General features: G+C 40.3%; 1 protein-coding gene across 6 annotated transcripts in view; it reads right to left on the minus strand.

Annotated features, from left to right (window-relative positions):
• Positions 1 to 15,942: 15,942 nt before the first annotated feature.
• Positions 15,943 to 24,383, minus strand: part of LDLRAD4 (low density lipoprotein receptor class A domain containing 4) — a 326,743-nt gene continuing 318,302 nt past the window's right edge. For all 6 annotated transcript variants that reach the window (XM_063130543.1, XM_063130544.1, XM_063130542.1 and 3 more), the window contains one exon: positions 15,943 to 23,053. In XM_063130543.1, the coding sequence (XP_062986613.1) occupies positions 22,511 to 23,053 (543 nt within the window). In that variant the 3' untranslated portion in view covers positions 15,943 to 22,510. The remainder of the gene's footprint in view (positions 23,054 to 24,383) is intronic.

Consider the following 24,383-nt stretch of genomic DNA (forward strand, 5'->3'; position numbering starts at 1 on the left):
CTTATGTCCCTAAACACAAATGCGTAGAAATGCAGAAGCCTCTCTTATACAAAGTCAAATGATTTGTCCATCTACCACTGTGTTGTCTACACCGATTGTCTAGTGACTCTCCTGGCTTTCAGAGAGGAGTCTTTCCCTGCTCTTCCTGGAGTCATCAGGGCTTGAACCTGGGTCTGTCTGTGTGCAAAGCAAATGCTCAACCTCTGAGCTATGGTGCTTCCCTAGCTGTTCCTTGCACATGAAAAAACTCTTAAAAACAACAACAGGGAATTATCACTGCCTACAGTGACCACCTGATCCATTTCAGAAAAGTTACAGTCCACAAATGCTGCGAGATCTGTGCAGATCTGTGTGTATCTTCAACTGAAGATACAGAATCATAGAATAGTAGAGTTGGAAGGGGCCTATAAGGCCATAGAGTCCAACCCCCTGCTCAGTGCAGGAATCCACCTTAAAACATCCCTGACAGATGGCTGACTAGGTGCCTCTTGAATGCCTCTAGTGTGGGAGAACCCAAGGCCTCCCTAGGTAATTGGTTCCATTGTCATACTGCTCTAACAATCAGGACATTTTTCCTGATGTCCAGCCGGAATCTGGCTTCCTGTAACTTGAGCCCATTATTCCATGTCTTGCACTCTGGGATCCTGTCTTTCCTCTGTGTGACAATCTACTTGAGGATGCCTTTTTGTATAGGAGCTCTATACAAATATGCAGGGTTTGCACAGAAATGATACTGATATCCAATGTGTCTAATGATTTGTTTGTACTGCAGGCTTTTGCAATGTTTCCATCTACATTACAATAGACTTCTGACTTCGAGCTCCATCAGACGAGCATTTTATTGCACACTCATTACCGGGCACTCATGGATTTTTGCAAGTCACTCTCATGACGATGTCTGCCTCCTGTGCACCTCCCACCCCTTCTAGCCTTCTTCGCATGGCAAAAAAACACCCCAGTAAGTCCGACTTATTTTTAAAGACAGAAGTTGCCGCCAACTCCTGCTGTGTGCAAGAGAAGCAACAGGATCAAAACAGCCCACTGATTGGGCCATGTGCACGTTGTTTACTTCCACTTTCAAAAAAGGAAGTTATGAGGGACAAATGCACGAGCGGAGAAGTGACAGTAAGCAAATGTTATTTCCCCCTGTGTGATGACGCTCATAGAGCCACCGGTCTCCACAGGTTTGGGTATATTTTATGATAATAATCCACTTCTAATGTTCAGATGTCTGAGCAACTAAGGCGCAGCAAGTAAACCATATAAAACGGGTGGAGAACCTCTTTCAGCTGAATTCAGTTTTGGAGAAGCTTTCGGGGGCTGCATTCCAGTGGTGGGTGGGGCCAAAGGCAAATAGGTGGGGCCAAAATAACAAAAAAAAAAATACAAAATAGAATACCATATTTTAGCTTAAAGCTCCTACTGCCAGCAACTAAGCCTTAGTAAAGCATTCCAAACTTTTAGAAAAGCCAGGAAACCACACAAAGATAGGGAGGTTGGGGGGAAAGAGGGGACAGGGGAAGAGGGGGCCATTGGGGGAACTCCAGAGGTCCAGATTTGGTTCCCCAGGGCTGAGATTTTCACTCCTGATATAGAATGCGAATTGCTTTTGACTTCTCCCCAGTGGCCTCATGCATCCATTACTTTCATCCAGGGACCCTTGTTTGAGATGAAACCCCCTCAATCGTAACTATAATGCAATTACCACCAAATAAACAGGGTACCTGAAGAGCAACTACAATTAAGTGAGTGAACTCCACAGAACAGCACTGCTTTGCCACAAGATAAGCCAAAGCTGCCTTGTTCAGCATTCCAAGCACATAAACTCTGCACCATTAACAGAGCCTTATGGCTTTCGGCTCTGCACAGAAGAACGGACAAATGGATGGAGGTCTCGGGGGCAAGACCTGCTGCCGCAGTCCTGCTCTTCATCCCCACCCTCCTGTTCAGGGTACCCAGTTGATTGCATGAACAGAGCTATTAGTGGCATGCCGGCATTCTTCGCCTTAATGTAATGGCATTGTTCGGATGTAACTCAGCCCTACGGTTTAACATGAACAAGCCTTGTGCTCACGCACTCCCCTCTTCAAGGCGATAGCACTATATTATGCCCAATACCAGAGGCAGTATGCCTCTAAACGCCAGTTACTGTGAAACACAAGCAGAAGGCTGCTGTTGCATTCCCATTGGCATCTGGGTGGCCACAGTAGGAACAGACTGGTCAGTGTCAGGCCTTGGTCTGATCCTGCAGCGCTCTTCTGACATCCTTATGCTTCCATTTTTAAAACTAACCACAGTTTAGCATTGTATCCAAACTCAGACAAAGAATGGTTAGTCTGAAGTATGGTTCATTGAAAACAGACTAACTTCAAACCATGGTTTAGGAAGCTGGCTTGTTTCAGAAAGCCGTAGTTAAGAGTAAACTCAGATGATGGGTCAGATGTGATGCCAAACTGCAGCAAACCAAAATGGAAGCAAACATTTCCAATGTGCTCCTTGCAACTGCACCAGAACAGAAGGTGAGGGTGGGAATGCAGAAGTCCAAGGCTCCTGCACATAACACTAAATCATAGTTTAGCATTACCTCAAAACAAGGCCAATGCATTTTCTCAGCAGAGACTTGTTAGTCATCACCTTTATGGAGATGGCCTTAAGGCCAGTGTACTTAGCAAATTGGCCCTTCTTATAGGAATAACCACATTCCCTCAACTCAAAGAAGCTCTGCTCTGTTTTGCTTTTAGGAATGAAGTGCAATATGCCAGGGGCAGCAGTTTGTTCACCGCCTTCATAGAATCGTCTTCACAATTAGAAGCCCTCTAGGTCTCTTTGGTCCCTGCCTTTTGAGTTACCAAGGCCTTTTAAAACTGATTTAGACAGATTATTAATCACTGTTCTATTCCTATTTTATCTTTGGGTTGCCTTTAGTTGTGTGGGTTTTGTGGATTGTTCTTAAATTACCAGAGATGTTGCCTAAATTCATGGTTTCTCAGCTCAGAATAAGGCCCTCAGTGTGTTGTAATGGTCTCCTTAAACACAAGGTGAGCATTGGGACTCTTCAGTTCTTTTCCAGCACCACTTTAAAATCAAAGCTGGAAAAGAACACAATTATTTTCTGTTTCTTCCGCATACCAGCCTCTATGGCCCCTACCCCTTTCTCTCTTAACTAATTACCTGGCTTCTGTTCTGGTTGCTCTCTTTCCTTCCCAGAGAACTACTATGGCACTGAACAAAGTACCAGTCACTCAGAAAAACAGAAGTTGCCCAGAGCTTCTGCATCCTGCTGTAGCAGCACTCAAGGTGTCAAAGCAGGAAGAGGCAATGGCACTAGAGCAGCAGCCAGGTATGTGGGTGGAAGGGGAATTGGGAGAGGGACAGAAGAACAGCCCTGCTGGATCAGACCAAGGGTCCATCTAGTCCAACTTTCTGTTCACACGGTGGTCAACTAGCTGTCAACGGGAAATCCTCTTGCCCATGTTCCCCAGGATATGGTGTACATGGGCTTACTGCCTCTGATACTGGAGGTAGCACATAGGCATCAGGACGAGTAGCTATTGATAGCATTCTCCTCCAGGAATTTATCCAACCCCCTTTTAAAGCTATCCAAATGGGTGGCCATCACTGCACCTTGTGGTAGCAAATTCGACAGTTTGACTATGCACTCTGTGAAGAAGTACTTCCCATAGCTCTGGAAGCACGGTAGACGGGATTCTACCATGCTTTCACTGCTATGGAAAAACACAAGTGCCTGTTAAATACTGAGTAATTTTCCAAACTGAGTAATTTCCCAAACTCAGTTAAAAATGGGGGAAATGGGGGAGGAAATTGACCCATCTATGAATAACATACACTGCTTTCAGTAAGGTTTTGTTGGGAGAAATACAGAAATTCAGTTTTCTGTTAACCATTAGAATGTAGTACAGAGTGGAAGCTTGCAAAATGCGTCTCACCACCACCACCCCGCCCCGTAAGAGGCATGGAAATAATCCGAGAACTCTCAGCTGTAGTGAAAACAAGTTTACTCTGCTCCTTTACTAATATGAGGACCGGAGAATACGTAGCTCTTAAGATCATGTGCACAAGACGATTTTAAAAATAGCATTCGACAGATTTTCTTTCCATAACACATCAAATTACAGGTTTTGGTAGATTTGGGAGGAAATGAACCTGGTACATGAGCCAGCAAGGGGAACAGTGGTGGTTCTTCTGAGGTGTGGGAATTTCTAAAGCACAGCAGAGCAAAATCTATTTTGCATATTTCTGTATATTTGTTAACGAACAGCTCCAAGCTGCATCCTTTCAGCATACTATTAGGCTGAGTTGAAATCTGAGTGGGAAATCTGGAAAAAATGGTGGTGGGGGGGAGTAAAATGAACACATACTAGGAATCTACCCTTTGCTCTTACAATATTAAAAAGGCTGACATTAACCCTACCCTATTCTATGTGGAATATGAGTTTCTCCCTTGATGTAATGGATTTTACTTCAAGAGAGAGCAGCCTAAAGACTGTACACCCCAGGTTGTATTGCAGATACACTACTATAAGATGTGCAGGGTCCATTGTCAAAGGACCCGGGAAAAAGCATGCGATAAAACGTTTGTCTGATGATGCTGTATATGCCATTGTCAGGCATGCCCTGGCTGCTGGCTTTTGGTTCCTACTTTGGTTTTATGCTGTTTAAAATGGATGACTTTTATATTATATTATATTATATTATATTATATTATATTATATTATATTATATTATATTATATTATTATGTTGTTTTATGGTATGAAGTTTTGTTTTGTGATCCACCCAGAGAGCTGTGGGTAATCAGCAGTATAGAAATGTAATAAATAAATGAAATGGTCAATTGTCAATCTTATGACATTTCAGGAGATGATGCAGGAAGCAAGTTTTTTTTAACTGTGCATTTTAATTAGTCCTCATTCAAAGTACAGCAGATCAAAACTGTGATCATGAAAAAGAAGCCTAATTAATTTTAATTTTTGTCTAAACTAGCAAAGTCTCATTAGAAGCAGAGTTTAAGCTAGAAAAGGCTCTGGAATGTTAAAAATATGCTATTTAATGATCAATACACTTGGGAAGGTGATAGTGAAACCTGAATGTTTCACCACACACCAGTAGACCCTGGATTAATCTGCCAGCAGGAAACCTCCTATGGAGCTAAGATACCCTCTGTGTAGCAGGTCCGCAGGCAAAAGATTTCAGGAGACAAATATCAAACGGATGCCATATTTTCAAACAAATATAATTACAATGAAAAGCAGATTAGGGAAAAGATCAAAGCCATTTCAGAAATGAAGCTTTGCATTTGAGTGGTGCATCTGGGATTTGGGGCAGGGTTATAAAAACAGCAACTTAGCTTTTATCTTTAGTGGAAACCGTAAAATGAAGCTGGGGAAAAAGAAAAGAAAATCCTCAAAAAGGTTTGTGATGTACACCCATGGGCCAAAAAAAGAAAAAGTGTTTTTAGTAATAAAAATTGGTTTAACACATATTTCTCAGTATTTTCCTAAACACATTTATGAAAAATATAGATCACCTTTCAAACAGCCTTTTAAGGAATAGTAGCTGGTATGTGATGCTCTTTCCTTTACTGTTCCTACAAAGTCCATCCTTTGCACATTGGGGATGAACTGACCGTAGCACAAACACAACTGGCTGTTGAGACCTTGCCTGGGCTCTGTGGGGTGCACGCTTGTAACGTCTAAGCGTGCCAGTCGTAAGGACGTAAGAGTCATGCTGGATCAGACCGAGGGTCCATCTAGTCCAGCACTCTGTTCTCACAAGTGGCCAACCAGCTGTCTACCAGAGACCCACAAGCAGGACATGGTGCAACAGCATCCTCCCACCCATGTTCCCCAGCAATTGGTGCATACAGTGTTCCTATCCTCCCTCCTTCTTGGAGTATAAAAATAGTGAGTGGAGGTGGAATGCAGGGCCTTTTTCAAGGCATAGGAACATAGGAAGCTATGGGTCAACCTAGGCCAGTATTGCTGACCCTGACTGGCAGCAATGGCTCTCTAGAGTCTCAGGCAGGGGATTTTCAAGCCCTATCTGAAGATGTCAGATATGGAACATGGGACCTTTTGCATGCAAAGCAAGTGCTCTACCCCTGACCTACAGCCCCTCCCCTAAAGATCAAAGACAGGGTAACAGATGGACCCTCCTTGTTCTGACAATGAGGGAGACGATAATGAAGTTTTCACGATTTACTATTGTTTTGTGATAAATTAGCATAGAGGATGTCAGAGAAGAGGAAAATAATTAAACAGAGACTAGACACTCCCCCCCTCTTTTTCTTTGATGTGGAGATTCCTCCTCCACACTGGCACTTTAAATGGCAACACTTCTTTGCAAGATAGTTTACATTTCTAATTAAAAGCTAAAGGTTACATTTCCGCTAGATTAAGATCTTTTGGTCAAGTTCATTTAGTGTTTTACAAGTTGAACCTATGCAGTCACAAGTGAGCACCAGTGAATTCTATGGTGCTTTCTCCCAGATTAACTTTGCACAGGACTGCACACGTGCCCCATCGACGTAATTATGAGATTTTACTAGTGGTTTGGATGTCTTGTTTTTAACGATACTATTAGCTTCTTTGAGTGGAATAGAAAAATGGGGTGTGTGCATCTCATGTATATGTGTGTGTGTGTGTGTGTATATATATATTTCCTTCCCCTGGGGAAGCAACTATAGGGCATGGCTAGGCAACTTGTGCCCCTCCAAATGACTTGGCCTATAACTCCCATCAGCCACAGCCAGCACAGCCAATGATGAGGGATCATGGGACCTGTAGGTCAAATTCTCTGGAGGGCCACAAGCTGCCCACCCATGTTGTAGCTCCTGAACTTCAAAATTTGCCGCTAGAGCAAGGACATAAGCTTTAGGCTTTTGTTGCACGAGTGTTGAGTAAAGCAGCTTCCAGACATGGCTTTTATATTGTGCAATCACACTACCTCACTCACTGAATTTCACAGAGGGTCCAGAACTCGTCATCTTCAATTTGTAGCCCTTCTACATTTACCCACCACTACTGTCTTTTTCTTACCCACCCACCCCCACCAAAAAAAAAACCCCAAGAAGAGAAGACGGAACAGTTGTACAATGGCTTTTGATTGTTAACGACAGGAGCCCTCCATCTGGAAGTCCAATGTGACTTTCTGTAACAACGTTATGCCATTTCCCATTTTAGAACAACATCTATTTGAGAAAGGGGGCAGGGGAATGAACAGGAGACCAATTAACATCTTGATTTTTTTTTAATAGTTTTGTTCTATGGTTTAACCACAGCTTCTTAAGAACAAGCATAAAATCTGTATTTAAAACTAACAACAGCACTTAGAGCAACATTTTCCTTTAAAAGTATTGCAATAACAGACCTTAGGTCTAAAAACTAGAACATCACCATTTGCTCAGTTAAAAGGAGGCAGGTACACAACTGTTGAAATCTTTTTTCTGCGTATAACCGCAAGTTACATTAGAAATTAAGCAGCAAATTGATTAGGTTAAAGGGAATACAAAGATGCTTAAAGCAAGTTAAGATTCCTTGTCACTTCACATGAATCACTATTGAGAAGTTTCAATATCAATCACATTTTCTTCTCCTTCAAATATCTTAAAAAACTTTAAATTAAAGATTAAATATTGTGGATAGTGTTGTATTTTTTATTTATTTTTTGGAATAACTTGAAACAAAATGAACACACACACAAGCAACCCAGGCAGATATAAAAGGACACATGACCCAGTGTGGAAAGCAATGCATCTTACTGCGTAATATACATTATATGCTGCAAAATAAACATTACCACAGAATAAATTATCAGTGTACTGAAAGCAGGCAAAAATTCAACGGTAAATTCAATGGGTTGGGTCCAGAGTACCACTTAGCAGAATTCTGAATGTGCTGGAGGAATGGGGGCAGAGATTCCTTCCTTTCCCTCTGTGATTCCTGCTCTTAAGAGCTGGGGGACCCACAGACTCCAAAGCAGCATGAGAGGTGAACACAAGGAGCTAAAGGGGAAAGGGAGAATTGGTGATAATTGTCTCTCCACTCCTTTCTCCAGCAGAGAACCTCCATCGGATCCCAGTGCTTTCCATCCATGTAAGGAACCCTTCTGTTCACAGAATGGCCAATCTGGATCCAGCTCAATATCTAATAGCCAAGTTTGTGTACAGAACAGCATAACATTGTCTGCATCTAAATTATTTGACCATCTTCTAAATTGCTTTTGCACTACAGGTAAAGAAATTGTTCCGCTAATAAAGTGAAAAATGTCTGCTTCAGTTTTTGATAACAATACGCCTTGAGTTCTCATTTCTGTTTAAAGTGTGTGTGTGTGTGTGTGTGTTTAGTTTTGTTCTAAAATTATTATACCTTCTAGTAAGTGAAAATGTATGAACAAAGACCTCCATGCCTATTTGATAGGCTCTACCATATCTTTCCATCATTGCAGCTTCAAAGTAGACTGGTGATTTTTAAAGGAGGCAGCAACTTGCTTGGTCCACAATATCTGTTACTGCAATTTGCATTCCAGATGTCACCTGGCACATAGTTCACTAACATGCAAGGTTTCTTTTGCTCCCAAAATCACCACAGTGCAGAGCGAACAAGTAAAGAGTCAGTACAACACATTTTTAAAGTTAGCGCTCCATGTCCCAACCAAACGAACAAACAATACTAATAAGCCATGCATACTCAAGTATCTTTGTAGACTTCCTAAAACAGGATAGTGTTGGTGTGGAGATGGAAGAACAGAACAATCAGTAAGGATGTGAAAACACCACAAACACCACAATATTGGGGGGTTTGAGCGGCAATTATTATCCTGGTACAGGATATAAGTAGTTATTTCCTAGAAGGATATTACTGAGCAAAATGACAAGCCAGTATAGAAATCATAAGCTAACTAGAGCCGAGCAAAGAGCACATTTCTGAATGCCTTTGGCCTTGAAGACCTGGTAGATCTCTCCTCCGATTTGGGTCAGTCCTTCCAGCAATCGGCTTGACGATGATCTCTGGCAATGACAGCCAAAGAAAGAAAGATTTTAAGCGTATCCCTTGAAACCAGAGTGTTGTATCCATGGCTAAAGGATAACACAGCTACCAACAGGTTGAAATCAGTAGTAATGAGCTTGTGGTCCAGCATTAATTTGTGGCCCATGGCAGAAGAGAGATGGACTAGGACAGCTCTATTGTGTTCAGCCTGAAGAATTCCTTGTTATCACCATGTCCCTCAAGATGGCGGAAACATGCCAAACAATAAACAGTATTCAATCATATGAAGGAATTTCCCACTCTTGGATCACAAGAATATTCTGGACTTGATTGATACTGAAGTCCAGTATTCATCAAGGATACTGAAAAAGGGTAATTTAAAAACAGAATATTCTGTTGTCTTAAATGCTAAAAATCTGCCTTATTTTTCTGCCGTATTTGCTTGTCCTAAGAAGCCTAAACTCTCAAAGCAGAACACAGTGTGGACAGATGGTGAACTTGTACTGCCAAGGCCATCTTGCTGTGCAGAGCACCTGCCCACACAGAAAGATATTTACTTTGTCCTCATAAGCAAACTAAGTCCCATCTCAGTCTTCAAATGTAAAATGAAAGCCCAAAGCAAAATATTACATTGTTATTCTCTCTCAGTAAAAAGGTTTTGCAATGTTTAAGTGTATTGGCCAGAAAAAGGATGTTCATCTTGTTGGATGGACAGCTAGGAAAACTGTAGCCAGCATCCTTCAAGAAGTCATCCATCAAGCATTCTCGAGAATAATCTGCAATAGGGAATCAGAACCTACAGAAGTGCCCAGCATATACAGAGTGCAAAAGAAAGGTGTGCACTCAACACAAATATGTCTCTCTTCACATAACTATCTAGAGATATCCTAAATGAGAAGTTTTGTTGTTTTGTTCTTACTTTAAGCAAATTTTTATCTTTAAAATGCTGCTGTTTAAAATATATATATAAGTTCTAGGGATCTGGCCCATCTCTAACTTGATATGGAACAAAATAAATAATGGTTTAAGGAAAAGAAGCCAAATACTGGCCCAATTTCATCACAAATAAAGCAACAACAGACAAAATCAGGAGCTAACTACAAAGGGTGAGAACTGATTATTAATTTTTGTCATCAAAGTGACACAAACACACTCACAAAAGACTCCTTACAGCGAAGATGCATCAAGCAACCAAATACCCTCAACGGGCTAGACAGAAGTGTTTTTTTTTTCAAAGTTTCATTTTTCCCTTATATTTTGATATTTCATAGGAAAATAAAAATACATAGATTTCTTGCCATTCGTATGCTTTGCTAATTCTCTTACAAAGAAAAAGAAAAAAAAGAAAAAGGGCTAAAGCATGTAAGCAGGCATTCACAAGTTCTATGCCTTTTCGTGTGTTAAAATGGTTATCTGCTGTACATTATTTTACAGTATTAACAATAGGTTTCATTTTGTTTGTGTTCTACCCATTGGGTAAGATATGTGCATAATATATTCATGTTCTATACAGCACCTTAAAAATCAAAACCAGAAGAGACAGATGAGCAGAAAAGCACCTTTTCAATGAGGCACAACAAAGGTGGGGAGCATAAGGCCTGATCAAAGGGTCATTCAAGTCAGTGGGAATCTTCCTACTGATTTCAATGGACTTTAAAGCATCAAGCCCAGAGAGTGCAAAGCTTGGGTGAGGAAGGGGATTCTTATCTACTCAAGACCTGAACATGAGGCACCTTAGTTACTTATGAACTATAAACATGCAGTCCTCCTCCAAATGATATTTTGAAATATCACACACACACACACACACGTAATAGTCCTACAAAACATATGAGACAAAATACCAAGGGCTGGGAGAGAGAAAGAAGAATATCGATAAGACCCTTGCACGTATCACCTTGTTTCCGAACAACCAACCTCACATACCAAAACTATTTAAAGCAGCAGCAATTTAGCAACACATCATCTGATCCTACACACACTTACGTGCGGGTATGACCTCCCACTGCCCCGATTTCAGTGGAATGGATTTCCAAGCAAGGAAGCTTAGGGTTGCAGCCTGAATGACATGGCCATCTCTATTGACACAAACACACACTCTTGGAAGGCTTGAATAGAAGAATTGAGTCTCTCTTCCTAACCCAACAGGCCATTTTAAAATATTATAAGCAATATAATAACCAAAGACAAATCAGAGTGTCTGAATCCGAAGCCTCCAAAAATCAGACTCAAGATGGAAGCCGGGTGGAAAGGATTTGGTTTTAAGACACAGACAGTTCCAGCTTGCCTCAGCTTTCTTCATTTGCTTTTCAAAACACAAGCAGCCATGTTGCATCGACCCTGTTCAGATGATACGCTAAACCACCATGATTAAGCATTTTGATATAAATATTATGGCTTAGCATGCCGTGTGAACCATTCCTAAGCGTGGTGCCTACATAACCATGGCTTAAACATGCTCACTAACCATTTGCTGCAAAAGGGTTAGCAACCATGATTCAGTGTGTCATCAAGGCCCATCAAGACACTTAGGTTAGCACATAACTGACTTTGTACGAGTAAACTCCCACTGTGGTCAATAAATATCTACTCTGACAGAGCTGGGGAACCTGTGGACCTCCAGATGTTGCTGAACTACTACTCCCATTATCCCACATCATTCACCAGGCTGCTGAGGAACTGGAGTCCAACACATCTGGAGGGCCATAAATGCCCCAGCCCTGCACTGTGGAAAGACCTTTCAAAAGTAAAATGGGTTAGGTCAGTGCCTGTAGTATGCTTTTTCTTTAGAAAATAGATTTGGGGGAGCCTGAGCATACCCAGAGCGCTTTTAAAGGATGTGTGCCCAGAATATCAAGGGTGCAGGGCGAAGTGACCTGGTACCCTTCAGACCTTTTGGACAACTATAATCTTTGACCAATGGTTGTGGTGGCTGGAGCTGATGGGAAACATCTGTCTAAAACATCTGGGGACTGTCTTCACGGCACCAGGTTGGTGCCACCTCCCTCTGAAACTCCGCAGTTTACCTCTTCCTTGCTGGCGTTGGGTTTCCTGGAGCCATCCGGGCACTGGAGCTGCCCCCCTCTACCTCTTCATAGTGAGAGGCTACCAATCACTGGTCACCTTCCACCTCCGGGACTGCCCCCAGATTGGCCCTGGAGCAAAGTCAGATGGCAGAAGAGCCACACTGACGTTGCTCCAATTGAAAAAGTCAGGTTAAGTCCCCAACGTTTTCAATCTGAAGCTGCGCATGCATCATATAACTTATGCAGCGCAGATCCAGAGCCACCGCAGGACTTTCTCCACATATAAACAGCCCCTGGAAAGCACTGGGTCATCTACTCCTGCAATACAGCATCTTCAGAATTGTATCAGGATGAAGTCCATATTGGGGGGTGGGGAGGGAATCAGCTCTCTTGCAAAATGGTAAAATCTTTGTTCAGAGCACCGTTATAGTTTGACAAACATACAAGTGGAAGGGTGCAAACGTTTAACTATGAATATTCTTTTACAGGTTGTCTCACAAGATTCCCATTTTAAACCTTTGGGAAAATCCAAATTTTAAACACCAGTCTCCATAATGCAGCACCCATGGAGTCTGCAGGCACCTCCAATGGCATCCACACAGCTCATCACTCCCTAGCCTTACAAAAAAAATGTTAGGGTGCCAGGTTCTGATTCCTGTTCCTAAACCTGCCACTGACCAGCTGTTCAACAGGCTGGAAGAGAAAGCAATTCAAAGGGGTGGAGGGAAGAGGAAGAGCAAGGCGGGGGAGTGTGAAACAGAAGGTAAAGATGTGGATGGGAGAGAAACAGCAAGGCTAGGGATGGGAAAGGAACAGAAACAGCGAGGAAAGGGGAGAAGAGGGAGAGAGAGAGAGAGAGAGCAAAAAGTTCTGTAGGGAAGGAAGATGGCGTGGGCTAGAAAGCAACTCCTTCCATTTCCCCCTTCCTTCCAGGCTCTAATTCCCAGATGTGCCCACAGGTCCAAAAAGGTTGGCAAACCCTGCTATACAGACTGGTGGATTACTGCCTCTTATTTCCTAGCTTGGCTCCTGGGTGTGTGTGGGTGTGTGTGGGTGTGGGTGTGGGTGTGTGGGTGTGTCTTACAAGTATTTGCTTGAAATAACAAGAGGCAAAGGCATGCAGTGATTCACTACACCAAGACATCATTACACATTCAGGTTGAGAAATAATGGCAATTACCACCTTTTTAACATATGCAAGAGCTCATCTGTGACTACCATTAAAGAATATATCTGAATGAACCCAGTGTCTCTATAGAAAGAATTAGTTTTACATTTACTATTACATTATTCAGAGCTAATTTAGAAAGGGAGTTCTCGCATGGTGCTCTACTAAATCAAGAAAAGCCAAGCCTTGGTCCACCCTTGTCCAAATGCTGTATATTATTTGGATTCTCTCAAATCCAGTTCAAGGTACACGTGACACAAACAAGGGGAACACACAAAGTAGCACATAAAGCTTAGCTCTAGAACTTTTCAAAAGTTGCTCTGACCCCTTGCCTGAGAGTCACAGAGACAATGAAAAAGAACCATAACTTTAAGAGTAATGGAAGCTGGCAAGCAAGCAATAAAGAGGCAAATTGCAGATGTTTAACCAAATTGTTTCCATGTCTATAAAATGAACTATGAAGCTAAAGATAATCGAAAAGCAAGCATTGACTGATCTATACTCAGAGACAAGGGCGTGCTTGTTTGGTAACATCCCTGTCTGCTTCTGTAGGTTCACAAGAGTCCTTTGCAATTTGTGTCAACACAAAAGGAGTCCTAGACACTGGGAATATCTTTAAAAAAAAACATTTACGTGTAATAATTTTTAACCTTTTCTAAAGAAAAAAGGGTTGTTGGACAGAAGGAGAAGAAGAGTGAGAAAGAAGTAGATATAAAAGAAGAAATAAGTGGAATCTACGATCTGACCATTTAACGGCTGGGTGACCTCAAATTTAGAATCGTTAACAATAAAAAGCATCATTAATTGGCTTATACTGTCAAATGAATCCATGCAGCATCTCTGGAAGAGAACTGTATAAACTTCTAAAATTTGAATAGATCAGGCATTAAAACTGGCTACAAAAGTATATACCATATCAAGATATACAAAAATCCATTGGCTTTACTGCATACCTTGTGGAACAAGTACATAAGCACACACCACAAAGAATTGTGTGCATGGCACATAATTTTAGATATAAATCTTACTGAATTTCACAGTTTTAAAAGGTAATACTTCGTGGTGCTCCCCCTACGCTTGCCCCCATGCCTATAGAGCAAAATTAGCTTTGTTTCAGCTTTTTCTCTAAATTAAAACAAAACATTAATGATGGTTCTTTCCAACTACAACTAATCAGAAGTTGGAATACCCAAAGATGTTGCAGCTGTGGGTTTAATTGGCAAGCCAAAATTCAATGACTCCCTGCTTTAATCCAGAGATAAACAGAAATGAAGTGCGTATTGTTTCACTATATCACATATAACACCGGAACACAAACAAAATAAACGATGGTGTAATAACAGAGGAACTTTTACTAGCTGCAAAGCAGGATATTTCCTATGAAAATCCAAACACATTTTCCTAGATCTCAAGACCACATGAAAGGCCACGGATAATTTCTATATAACATTTCAAAATCAAAGAATGGAGTCTCCAGCAGTCAGGGCATGGTACAACTTTACCCAGTAAAAGGCTTAAGCTGCCATCCTAACAGCTTAATAAGCACTCTTATGTTGAACAAGTATGGTGGGGATTGAAATCAAGGAAGAGGTACTAACTAGCATGGGAAGTGCACATTACATGTCACAGATGAGCCTAAGCATTGAGTATGTGGGGGAGAGCACACTTTATCATCCTAGGCTGCAACCTCATTACCATGAGTGGGGGTTGAGGTGGGGAAAATTTAGGCTAAGTAAGTTGCACATCATGCTTAAGGATATTTATGGAAAGTCGTTCCCCAATATCTATATTCCTGTTCTCCAGATCTTGTGAGCTTTGCGGGATCCAATCAGAAGCAATGTTAGAGCAGAACAAGGAAGATTCTGAGCAGGGAGTTGCTGGCCTAGGCCCTTCTCTAGAACAGTGTGCTTGAGCGGTTCAACTAGGCCTTGTAGTTTGAGAGATGGAGAGATACTCGCTTCCCTTATATGGCATACTATCTCATGAACTACCAGTTCCTTGTGCCTAGACAGCAGGGGGGTTAGCTGGAAGGACTAATAAAGCACTATAAGGATAGCAGGAGCCAGGACTTCTGATAGGATTTACAAGCCAAAATCGTATATGCGCAAATGTCTCATGTTCATTCTCTCTCCTTACACTCTCACACACAGCCCATCAATCCTCAGATGTTTCAAGACAGAACCAGGCGTTTCTGCAGTTTTGGCTCAGGCAATACACCAGGGGTGTTAAACTTCTTTCTGTCAGAAAGGCTGAATTCCATTCTGAAGACATTCTCGAGGAGTGCGTTCCAGTGGTGATGGGTCTGAAGGCAAAAATGGTAGGACCAAAAACACCGACATATTTATGCTTAAAGCTCTTATTGCCATTAACTAAGCCTTAAGAGAAGCATTACAGCCTTTTAGAAGGGGGGAGTGGGGGCTGCTGACAAGCCAGTGGGGAATCACCAATCAGTGGTTGGGGGAAGGAGGAATGGTCATCTGGGAAATTCTGAGGGGCCAAATTTGACCCATAGGCCTGAGGTCTTGCACCCTTGCAATACACTAATTAGGGAAGCAAAAGAGCAATACAAAGATTGTGTCCGTAGCAACTAACAGTAATGAAAGACTACCAAATGCATCTCACACAACTCCAGTATATTCCTTTGAAAAGATAGCCAGGTATTATGGCAATTAGCACTATTATATTCAGACGGTTTAAAAAAGAGGGAGTACTACTGCACAATCAGATTCATTTTTCCCCCTAAATGTCCAAGATTGCAGTTTAAAACACAATTCATAATTTTGCAGTGAAAAGGCCAGAAAAATAGAGTTTTGAATTGAATTGATCTATTTATAAATTGTTTGCAACTATGTTTCTCCATTAAAATTAAATTTTATAAGAAGATCTTAACATCGACAGGAGAAGGTCTTTCTTAGTTAGGACCAACCAAAATGTGACAAAATAGTCAGCAAACTTTGTACGACTCTTTAGGCTGGGTGTTAAATAAAAAATAGCAAAATGGGGTGGGGGTGGGGTTCATATTGAAAAGCCCCTGTGTGCGCTATGGTGATTTCAGAAATGTAGAAAAGGTAAAAGTCACTTGACACTGCAATATTTCTCCTTCTAATCTATGGGGTCAAATGGGTCCCCCTTTAAAAACATTTCAAAACATTTAAACTTTGAAACATTCAATAATTTCACTGTTTTATCATCATCAACAACAAAAACCCTTCTAATACTTCTAAAGCAACATCTCATAGAAGACACTATCGTAGTGATACGTGCATCTTGTGTGGCCAAATTCATTTCTACCCACACTGGCTTTTATTGGAAAGGGGGAAAGATGCTCAATGGCCCAATGCTTCCTTTGGGTGCAATTCTATGCCATCTCATAGGGAACACTCTTGTGGAGGCATTGTGGGGGTGTCTCATTTGGGGTTGCCTAACCTTTGTGTTAGGTGTTCCTTCTTTATTTTTGGCAATTATTGACATGGGCCCACATGGTTCTAGGATACTCTGTAAAGAACATTTTGATGGAGGTGTGTCTAATTAGGAGTGGTTCAATGTTTATTTGGGGAGTACAGCCCCAGTTCCTTAGTCATTTATATGTATTTTTGGCATGGGTACAACACATTTGATAGTGTCTTGCACCAAAATGAAACATTGGGCTGGATGTGATGTTCTGGTGTGTTGCAAAGGCTACTCTCCTGGAGGCAGGAGTGTGTGATTTGGGTTGGCTCAAAGCTTAATGGGTGGTGTGCACCCCCAGTTCTTTAGTCATTTCTACATACATTGGCTTTATTGGTATTGGGGTGCCAGGATCAGTTAATGGATCACTACCAATTTGGTTGGAGCATGGCACCTCTCCTTCCAAGAGCCTCGGAAGAGGTCTCAACAACCACATGAAGCCTTTGAATATCCAATAACAGGGTGGTCTATCTACCCAGTAATGAGGTCAGCCTGACAACTGGCAATAGGGTGGGGAAAAGGACTATTTTGCATCTAAATGAACATTAGTCTGGGGTGGGTTTGGGAGTTTTTTGTAATTATTTTAATGTTTACATGTACTTTTCACCATCTTTACTGGACTAGTAAATGCTTAGAAAGCTACAATATATGCCTTCAGAAAGATGAACCGGATGGATGGATGGATGGAAAGGTACTTAATTCAATCCCAAAAGTCTTTCACCTAAATTAGTGCACAAATGACAAAATGCTCTACAATGTAGTCTACCTCCTTCTCAAACATATGACCTTGACAGCTCCTACACAAAATGCCATAATTATGTTAAGGCATGGAGGGAAAGGATCTTGTATCTGTGCCTGTACTGCATGAGGATATTAAACCAGTATTTTGTACAAAGAAACTAGAAGACAATGAAGTACACACAACTATTTTCACACACAACATTCAACAAGTGGACTAACCCTTGAAAAAGTACATCCGGGGGATGGGGGGGCAGGATGAAAATAAGCAATTCCTATTGACTCAAACGTGTAACATTTAGACTACTATACTATAACCACTTACCTGTTAGTAAGTCTCATTGAGCTCAATAGGACTTAATTTTGAGTAAACATGCATGGTGCACTTTTTAAAGACTATTTAAAGACTATCAAAAACAATTAAATTAAATTGCCAACATTAGCCCCCTTTTTAACAGAGTGCTCTTTTGCAAGAGGAGAACTTTGTGGATGAAACTAGAACACTCCCAGGGTTCTCAATCAGAAATACTACATAAACCTCTATGATATTTACCTTCCCAGAAGAGCCATTCAGAAGAGATTAAATAGTGAGCTCTTATATATCTACATTTTTTAAAAAAAAGCTTTGGAACTTAATTCTATTAATAATACCAGTGCATTCCCTTCTTTCTCCATTGAAAAGGGGATGTAACACTACAAACTCTGAGAAAACTCATTTATTTCAAAATAAACCAAATCACTATAATGCCTAAAATAGCTTATTCTGTACTGAGCTATTTTTTTAAAAAAAAACCCAAGTGTTTCTTGATTGTGCAAGGTGGCCAATCCTAGTTAAAAAGATAAACAGATAAAACATTTTCTGAACTATGCTTATAAATAATATCTGATGTTTGAGGTTTCAGAAATGCACACATTCTAACAAAAAGATGAGAAGGGATAAGGCTCATATAATATAGTCCAAAAGATGTCTTTAAATCTTGCATATAGAAGTACAAAAAAATTACTAGTCCATAAAAATTGAGTAGCTTGCTTGCACCTACCTCCTCCTCAAAGGTTGGTTTAATCATTGGGTCTGTTTCTATAAAATTAAGGTGCTCCCACTTGAATAATGCTAAACACAAGAAAGATTTATTACATTCATTTTATTATCTAAACATAGTTTGCACGTTTTGTATTGCTAGCCATCAGACAGGGCCAGCCCTATCATTAGGCACAGTGAGGTGGCCGCCTCAGGCAGCTGGTTTTGGGTGTCGTGAAAGGGCATCAGATTGTTAAGTTATTTAATCTATTATTTTATTTTTACTGCCAGGAAGAGAAAGAAACACTTGTAGGATTGTGTGCCTCAGGTGCCAAAAATAACTTGACCTATGCACCTCGACCTTGAGGGCACCGTTTGCTGTTCCACCTCAGGAAGCAAAATGTCTTGGGCTGGCCTTGCTATTAGAATTAAAATTGTCACAGCATTTCATTTGGATCCTCAAAAGCATGGAACAGGGTTTCATATTTACAGCTCATGGTATTTCCACTGTAGAAATGATATGAAGTAAAAGAAGTCATCCTACACCACAGCAGGGCTGGCTTTGGTAGAAGAAATAAACTTGAATTTAAAGAAAACCCAGAACATTCCACATCAAAATTTCACCTCATATCTGCCATGGTAAACATCTGTTGGAGCAACTATAAAGAATGTACAAAGAAACACTTTAGAATAAACACACTTCTAAGCTCACTAGTAATTCTCATCACAGCTGCTGAACAAACATGGTTCTCATATAGAATCTGGTATGAAACTGCAACTTTCCACTACAAGTCCCAGCAATTCTGGAAGATGAAAAACGTTCAGCAGCATAAGGAGATGATATCTGAATCTTCAGATGCATCATGTCGTCTCCCTAACCCCCACCAAAAAAAAAAAAAGCCCATTCAACCAAACTACATAGAGATTGTTCCAGTAAGGCTCCAGGACAGCATTAAAGTCTCACACTTTTAAGTTAGAAATTACACACATGTAACTGGAAGGGAGAAAGGTTTTGGTCTTGATGTTAAAGAATGGGCCGCCTCAAGGGTAAGCATTTGCTCATGCACGACATCTGAATCCTCACTGCTAAGGCATGAGCAATTTAGAGCTTTCTAAAATAAGAGAGCCAAAGTAATAGAACCTTTGAATAAAAGCAGGGAAAATATGGAAGTTCAGTAATTTGTGGCAGCCACCTACAAGTAATGGCTACTCTCTTCAAATGAGCAGGTAAATGCTAAAAGTAAAAGCTGATTTAAAACCAGTATACATTACCTTTATTCAATACAATTTGGGGAAAGTGGATTCCAAGTAATCTAATGCCAACACCTATTTCCCATTTACTGATCCAGTAGATTCAAGTTTGACAGCTGGATTTCCATTAATCACTATTGAAACTCAAAGACCTTCAATTTGGATAAATCATCAGTTTATGCAATGGGAATCTCTCTACAAATGTATTTAATGTGATGTAGACTTCTTATCCACACAGTTAAATCCAAGTTGTAATTTAAGGATATATCCCATCTCGGACTGTTTAATTCTGAAGTATTTTATTCAGAGACATCTCACTTGGAAATCACCCTAAACACAGCTGAAGCACAGCTTATCATTCCATTTTACCAAACATCATTCCTGTATTGTTAAATTGTCAGCACTAAATAAATTTATAAGTGTATATCAATTGAAAGGAAAAGTGTGCACAACATATGAGAACTCCAAGATACTCAACTTGTGATGGCTGTTTCAGACAACTAAGCTATAGCAAGATATTTAGTTACTGCATGAGAGACAGGAGATATGCCAGTCAGCAGATTACATAAATCAGAAGAGCAGCTTTTAAATTATGGCTACTTTAGGACAATACACGAGTGGGCTCTGGCTAGCTATAAAAACAGGGTTCTATGTTTAGAAAATATTAGTTAAAATGTTCCTCAAACTAGTCATCAAGTTCATGAGCCACCATAGACACAGGAAAGCATCTTCACAGAGACATCTAAAGCACACATACTCCACACATGCTGTTTTGGCATTAAAACACTGCATAGATCAGAGACTCGCTTCAGCAATCAGGTTTCAATTTAAGTTACTTCATTTTGTGGAAGTCCTATAGAAAACCAAACTTCAACAAACAGAACAAGGGCTTCTGTACAGGACATTACTATAGTACAGTTGGTGCACTTGTTCGCTGTTTCAGTCAGCAACATGCTACCCATAAGACCATAGAAAAGGGGGACTTCTAAGGGAAAGGTCTACCTTGTAACTACAACTTGTTTAGGAATATTAGAATTAAGACTCTTAGATTCTCTACTTTCTTCTAAAGTCCATTTGCTAACTGCATTCTGAAGTGCCCATTGTGCTTTGTGTGCTTTTGAATAGATATCCACTCTCCTTTGAAATGCCTTCCAATTTTACCTGCAATACAGATACTGAGCATAGAAACCAATACTACAGAGGGAATTCACTGGATTCCTTAGGCTGTGATTCAGAAACGGAGCAGTTGTAAAGTGACATTCCAAAAACGTAAGACAGTTTCAATTAAAAACAGCATGATCCTAAAACAATTGCACAACTGCTTGCACCCTCGACATGAAATCAGATGAATGCATGGAAATGGGACTAACTAACTAATAGCAAAAACCGACTAATATTCTGGAACTGTTCCCAGTATCTTTCTAATAGTGCAGGCTCTGCAGCTAACACGTTTAGGGTGCAATCCTATGCATATTTAGATAGAAAAAATCCTATAACTCACAGCATGCCCCAGCCAGCCATGCCAGCTGGGAGATGCTGGATGCTGTAGTCCTTTTTTCCATCTAAACATGAAGAGGATTGTGCCCTTAAGCACTGTTAAACTGACTGAAGAAATGGTAGAAACTGGGAAGGGGGCTTACAGAGATCCATTGTCTTTAAAGAACTAAGACACAAAAGATAACATAAAACCACAACAATAAAGTGATTTAACAGCAAAAAAAATTTCATAATACATTTATTGTATGATGTCAGGCTATGTGACTGAATATATTATGGGCTACAGTGAAGATAAAAATCTGCAAAAGCTTTAGGTACTGCCAACACTGCATTATTTAAAAAAGGGGGGCGACAAGCAGTTAAGATATAGTTATAATTACAAAAAAAAAGTAATGTAGCTGGCATTTTTGTCTGCTTCTAGTTAAATAAATGGCTTATAGCTAAAACCAACTAAAGAAGGCGACTGCTGTAATTTCACATTTGCTTTCTTCCACCCCATATGAGTCTAAGACTACTTGTTGATGCCGATTTTTATATGCAAAATTATTGCAAAAGGTAACATGTTAAGATTATTCTGTCATTTATTATTATTTATGTAAAATGAGAGATCCAATTAAATCCAATAAAGGCCTGGGCAAAGTCCTGAAGAGGGTTCCTAGGGGCTAACCGTTATTCCACAGGTGAAAAGACAACGTATAGAAGAACTTCATGTAAAACAGTTCCCATATATATCTATATCTATATATCTATGTATTTATAGATATAGATATACACACACACATTAAAGATAGTGCAAATTTAACACACTTGTATCACAACACAAATTAACTCCTTGTATTCATCTAGTTTGCTTGGTGTGTTTTTTTAAACAAACTTTATACCTTGGCACACAAAACAAAAATGTTGAATGAGATAAAAAGAAATTCCATACCCTAAGAGGGGGAAGGGAAAGCAAACTGGCCAATTTTGCCTCCATTTACTTAGTAACCCTTTCTTGTCCTCATCTTTTCGCCATTCACTTGCTATAAAACAGGCTGACTAAGCCATATTTCTGTGCTAAGTTACCTCTTAGAATTAAATATTCAAATAGATTATTAAAAAATAATAACATATTTTCCAAAAAAAAAAAAAAAAAACACTGCTCGTGGCCAAACTGAATGGAAGGTTGTAATTATTTCAAACCACTTTTCATGCAATTCCCCTGAAAGGAATCAGAAACAAAGAACAGCTTTGCACGTTTGGTTTTACTAAACTGCATCACATGAAACTTAACAATATTGTGCACAGGGGCATAGAAACTTCCATCATGCTCCTGTTTGATTCTCCCGTCTCTCTTCAAGTGCACATGGAAGAGGAACCTAGACGAGGTTTCCTGGTTTCCTGTCTTTGCCTTTAACAGGGACTATTGTGCTCTCCGAATTGTTCTGCTGAAACAGAAGTCTGCTCCCCCTCTGTGACGAAGGAGGTGCATTGCTTTGCTGGTGATGGAAAAAAGAGGAACCTGGGTAATGCCCCATGACCTCACTGTAAGTCGGGGGTGGTCCTTCCATCCTTCCATTACTGCTATAATTAGTTGCACTTATGCCCGAATTGCTGCTTGGTGGGCAAGGGCCCCCATTGTACATTGAAATGTCTATCAAGTCGCTGTCAAATATAGTCCTGTTGGGTGGTGCTCTCACAGATTCTCTGTTGAGTTCCATCTGTTGTTCTGGGTCCCGAAGCTGCAGTGTGCATGGCCCTTGGTAGGGTGGTGGCTCTTCACCATCAGAGAGGGAGATGGTAGGAGGAAGGTCAATCTCATGCTGCATGTATGGGTAGGTTGGCTGGAAGCGACTGAAATGTTCCCTCTGCATAAAGGATGGAGCCGTAAACCTGTCTCTGGACCGTGGGGCGTACATAATCTGCAATATGAAGAAGGTATCAACTAATCAATAAAGTTAAACCTAAACTAGTTCCCACATGAATGAAACAGACTTAAGAGAGAGAGAGCATGAACCTTCAAGGGTGGTAATAAGGGAAAGTAGGATAATTTAGAAACAACTTCAGAAAAGGAAGATATTATCCAAGATGCCCTATATAACCTAAAGATCTGGGCAAAGGCAAGGAAGAATTTTAATTGTAGTTAGGCCTTATACAAACAAATTAAAATAAATATATTACTTTACTAATGTGTCAAGCAGACAAAATCAGATGAATTCCAAATGGTAGGAAACTTGTGAACCAAGTAATGTCATTAGATCTTTCCTCTCTTTCCTTATTAATTAGTCAATAACAATACCGCAGGAAGATCCAAGGCCCAATCCCTACGGAGCTCTACACAGCAACAAAGCTCCTCTTCCCTTGAAGAGAACAGTTATTTTAACAGAATTGTCTGCTGGAGACTATGGATTTCAAGTTAAGATCAACTGAGAGAAAGGGACAAAACTGCAGCTTAGTTTGCCAAACACCAGTCATACCATGAGGGGCAAAATAATGTTATATTAGAAATGTGGCCAAAGTTTCAGACCCTCCAAGCCGCAGACTACAATTTTCAAAAGTTCAAGAGTCACAAGACGAGCATAAGCTTTACACACAAATTAAATATGATTTTTATATTAATAATATAGAATAATTGATTGACTGCATTCCTATACCGCCCAATAACTGAAGCTCTCTGGGCAGTTCACAAAATAATATTGACATTATCATGGATAATTAGAGATTGTGGCCTTGTGGGGCCCCATGCTGGTTATAAATCTTTTGAAACCCATTTCACTTCATTTATATCCCACCTTTCTGCCAAAATGGCACTCAAAGTAGCTAGTAAGAATAAAATGAAGGTTAAAAACAAAATCTTAATAAAACATAAGATAAAAAAATATCTGTTAAACACAATAAAATAGACATCACCCATCTAATTAAAATATCCATCAGCAACAGAGCAGCTTACATGCCAAAAGCCTGCCTGAACAAAGATGTCTTTTCTTGCCAGCAGAAGGACAACAGAAAATGGACCAGCCTAGAGTGTCTCAGCAGTTGAGAAAGGAAAGGGCGTCAGAGGGAGCGGATTTCTCCCTTTCCTAGGTGAAGGATGTAGAGCATTGGTGGAAAGGAAAGTCCTCTCCAGATTAATCCTTCCTGTTGTAATATTCTGTGAATTATTATTTTTTAATTATTATCATGTATTGCATTTCATCGATTGCCTTTGTGGAATCAACGAAGGTGGTTTACAAAAAATTCAGAAAACGAAAA

Source organism: Elgaria multicarinata, chromosome 7 (assembly GCF_023053635.1).
Source record: "Elgaria multicarinata webbii isolate HBS135686 ecotype San Diego chromosome 7, rElgMul1.1.pri, whole genome shotgun sequence".
In the NCBI taxonomy this organism is placed as follows: Eukaryota; Metazoa; Chordata; class Lepidosauria; order Squamata; family Anguidae; genus Elgaria; species Elgaria multicarinata.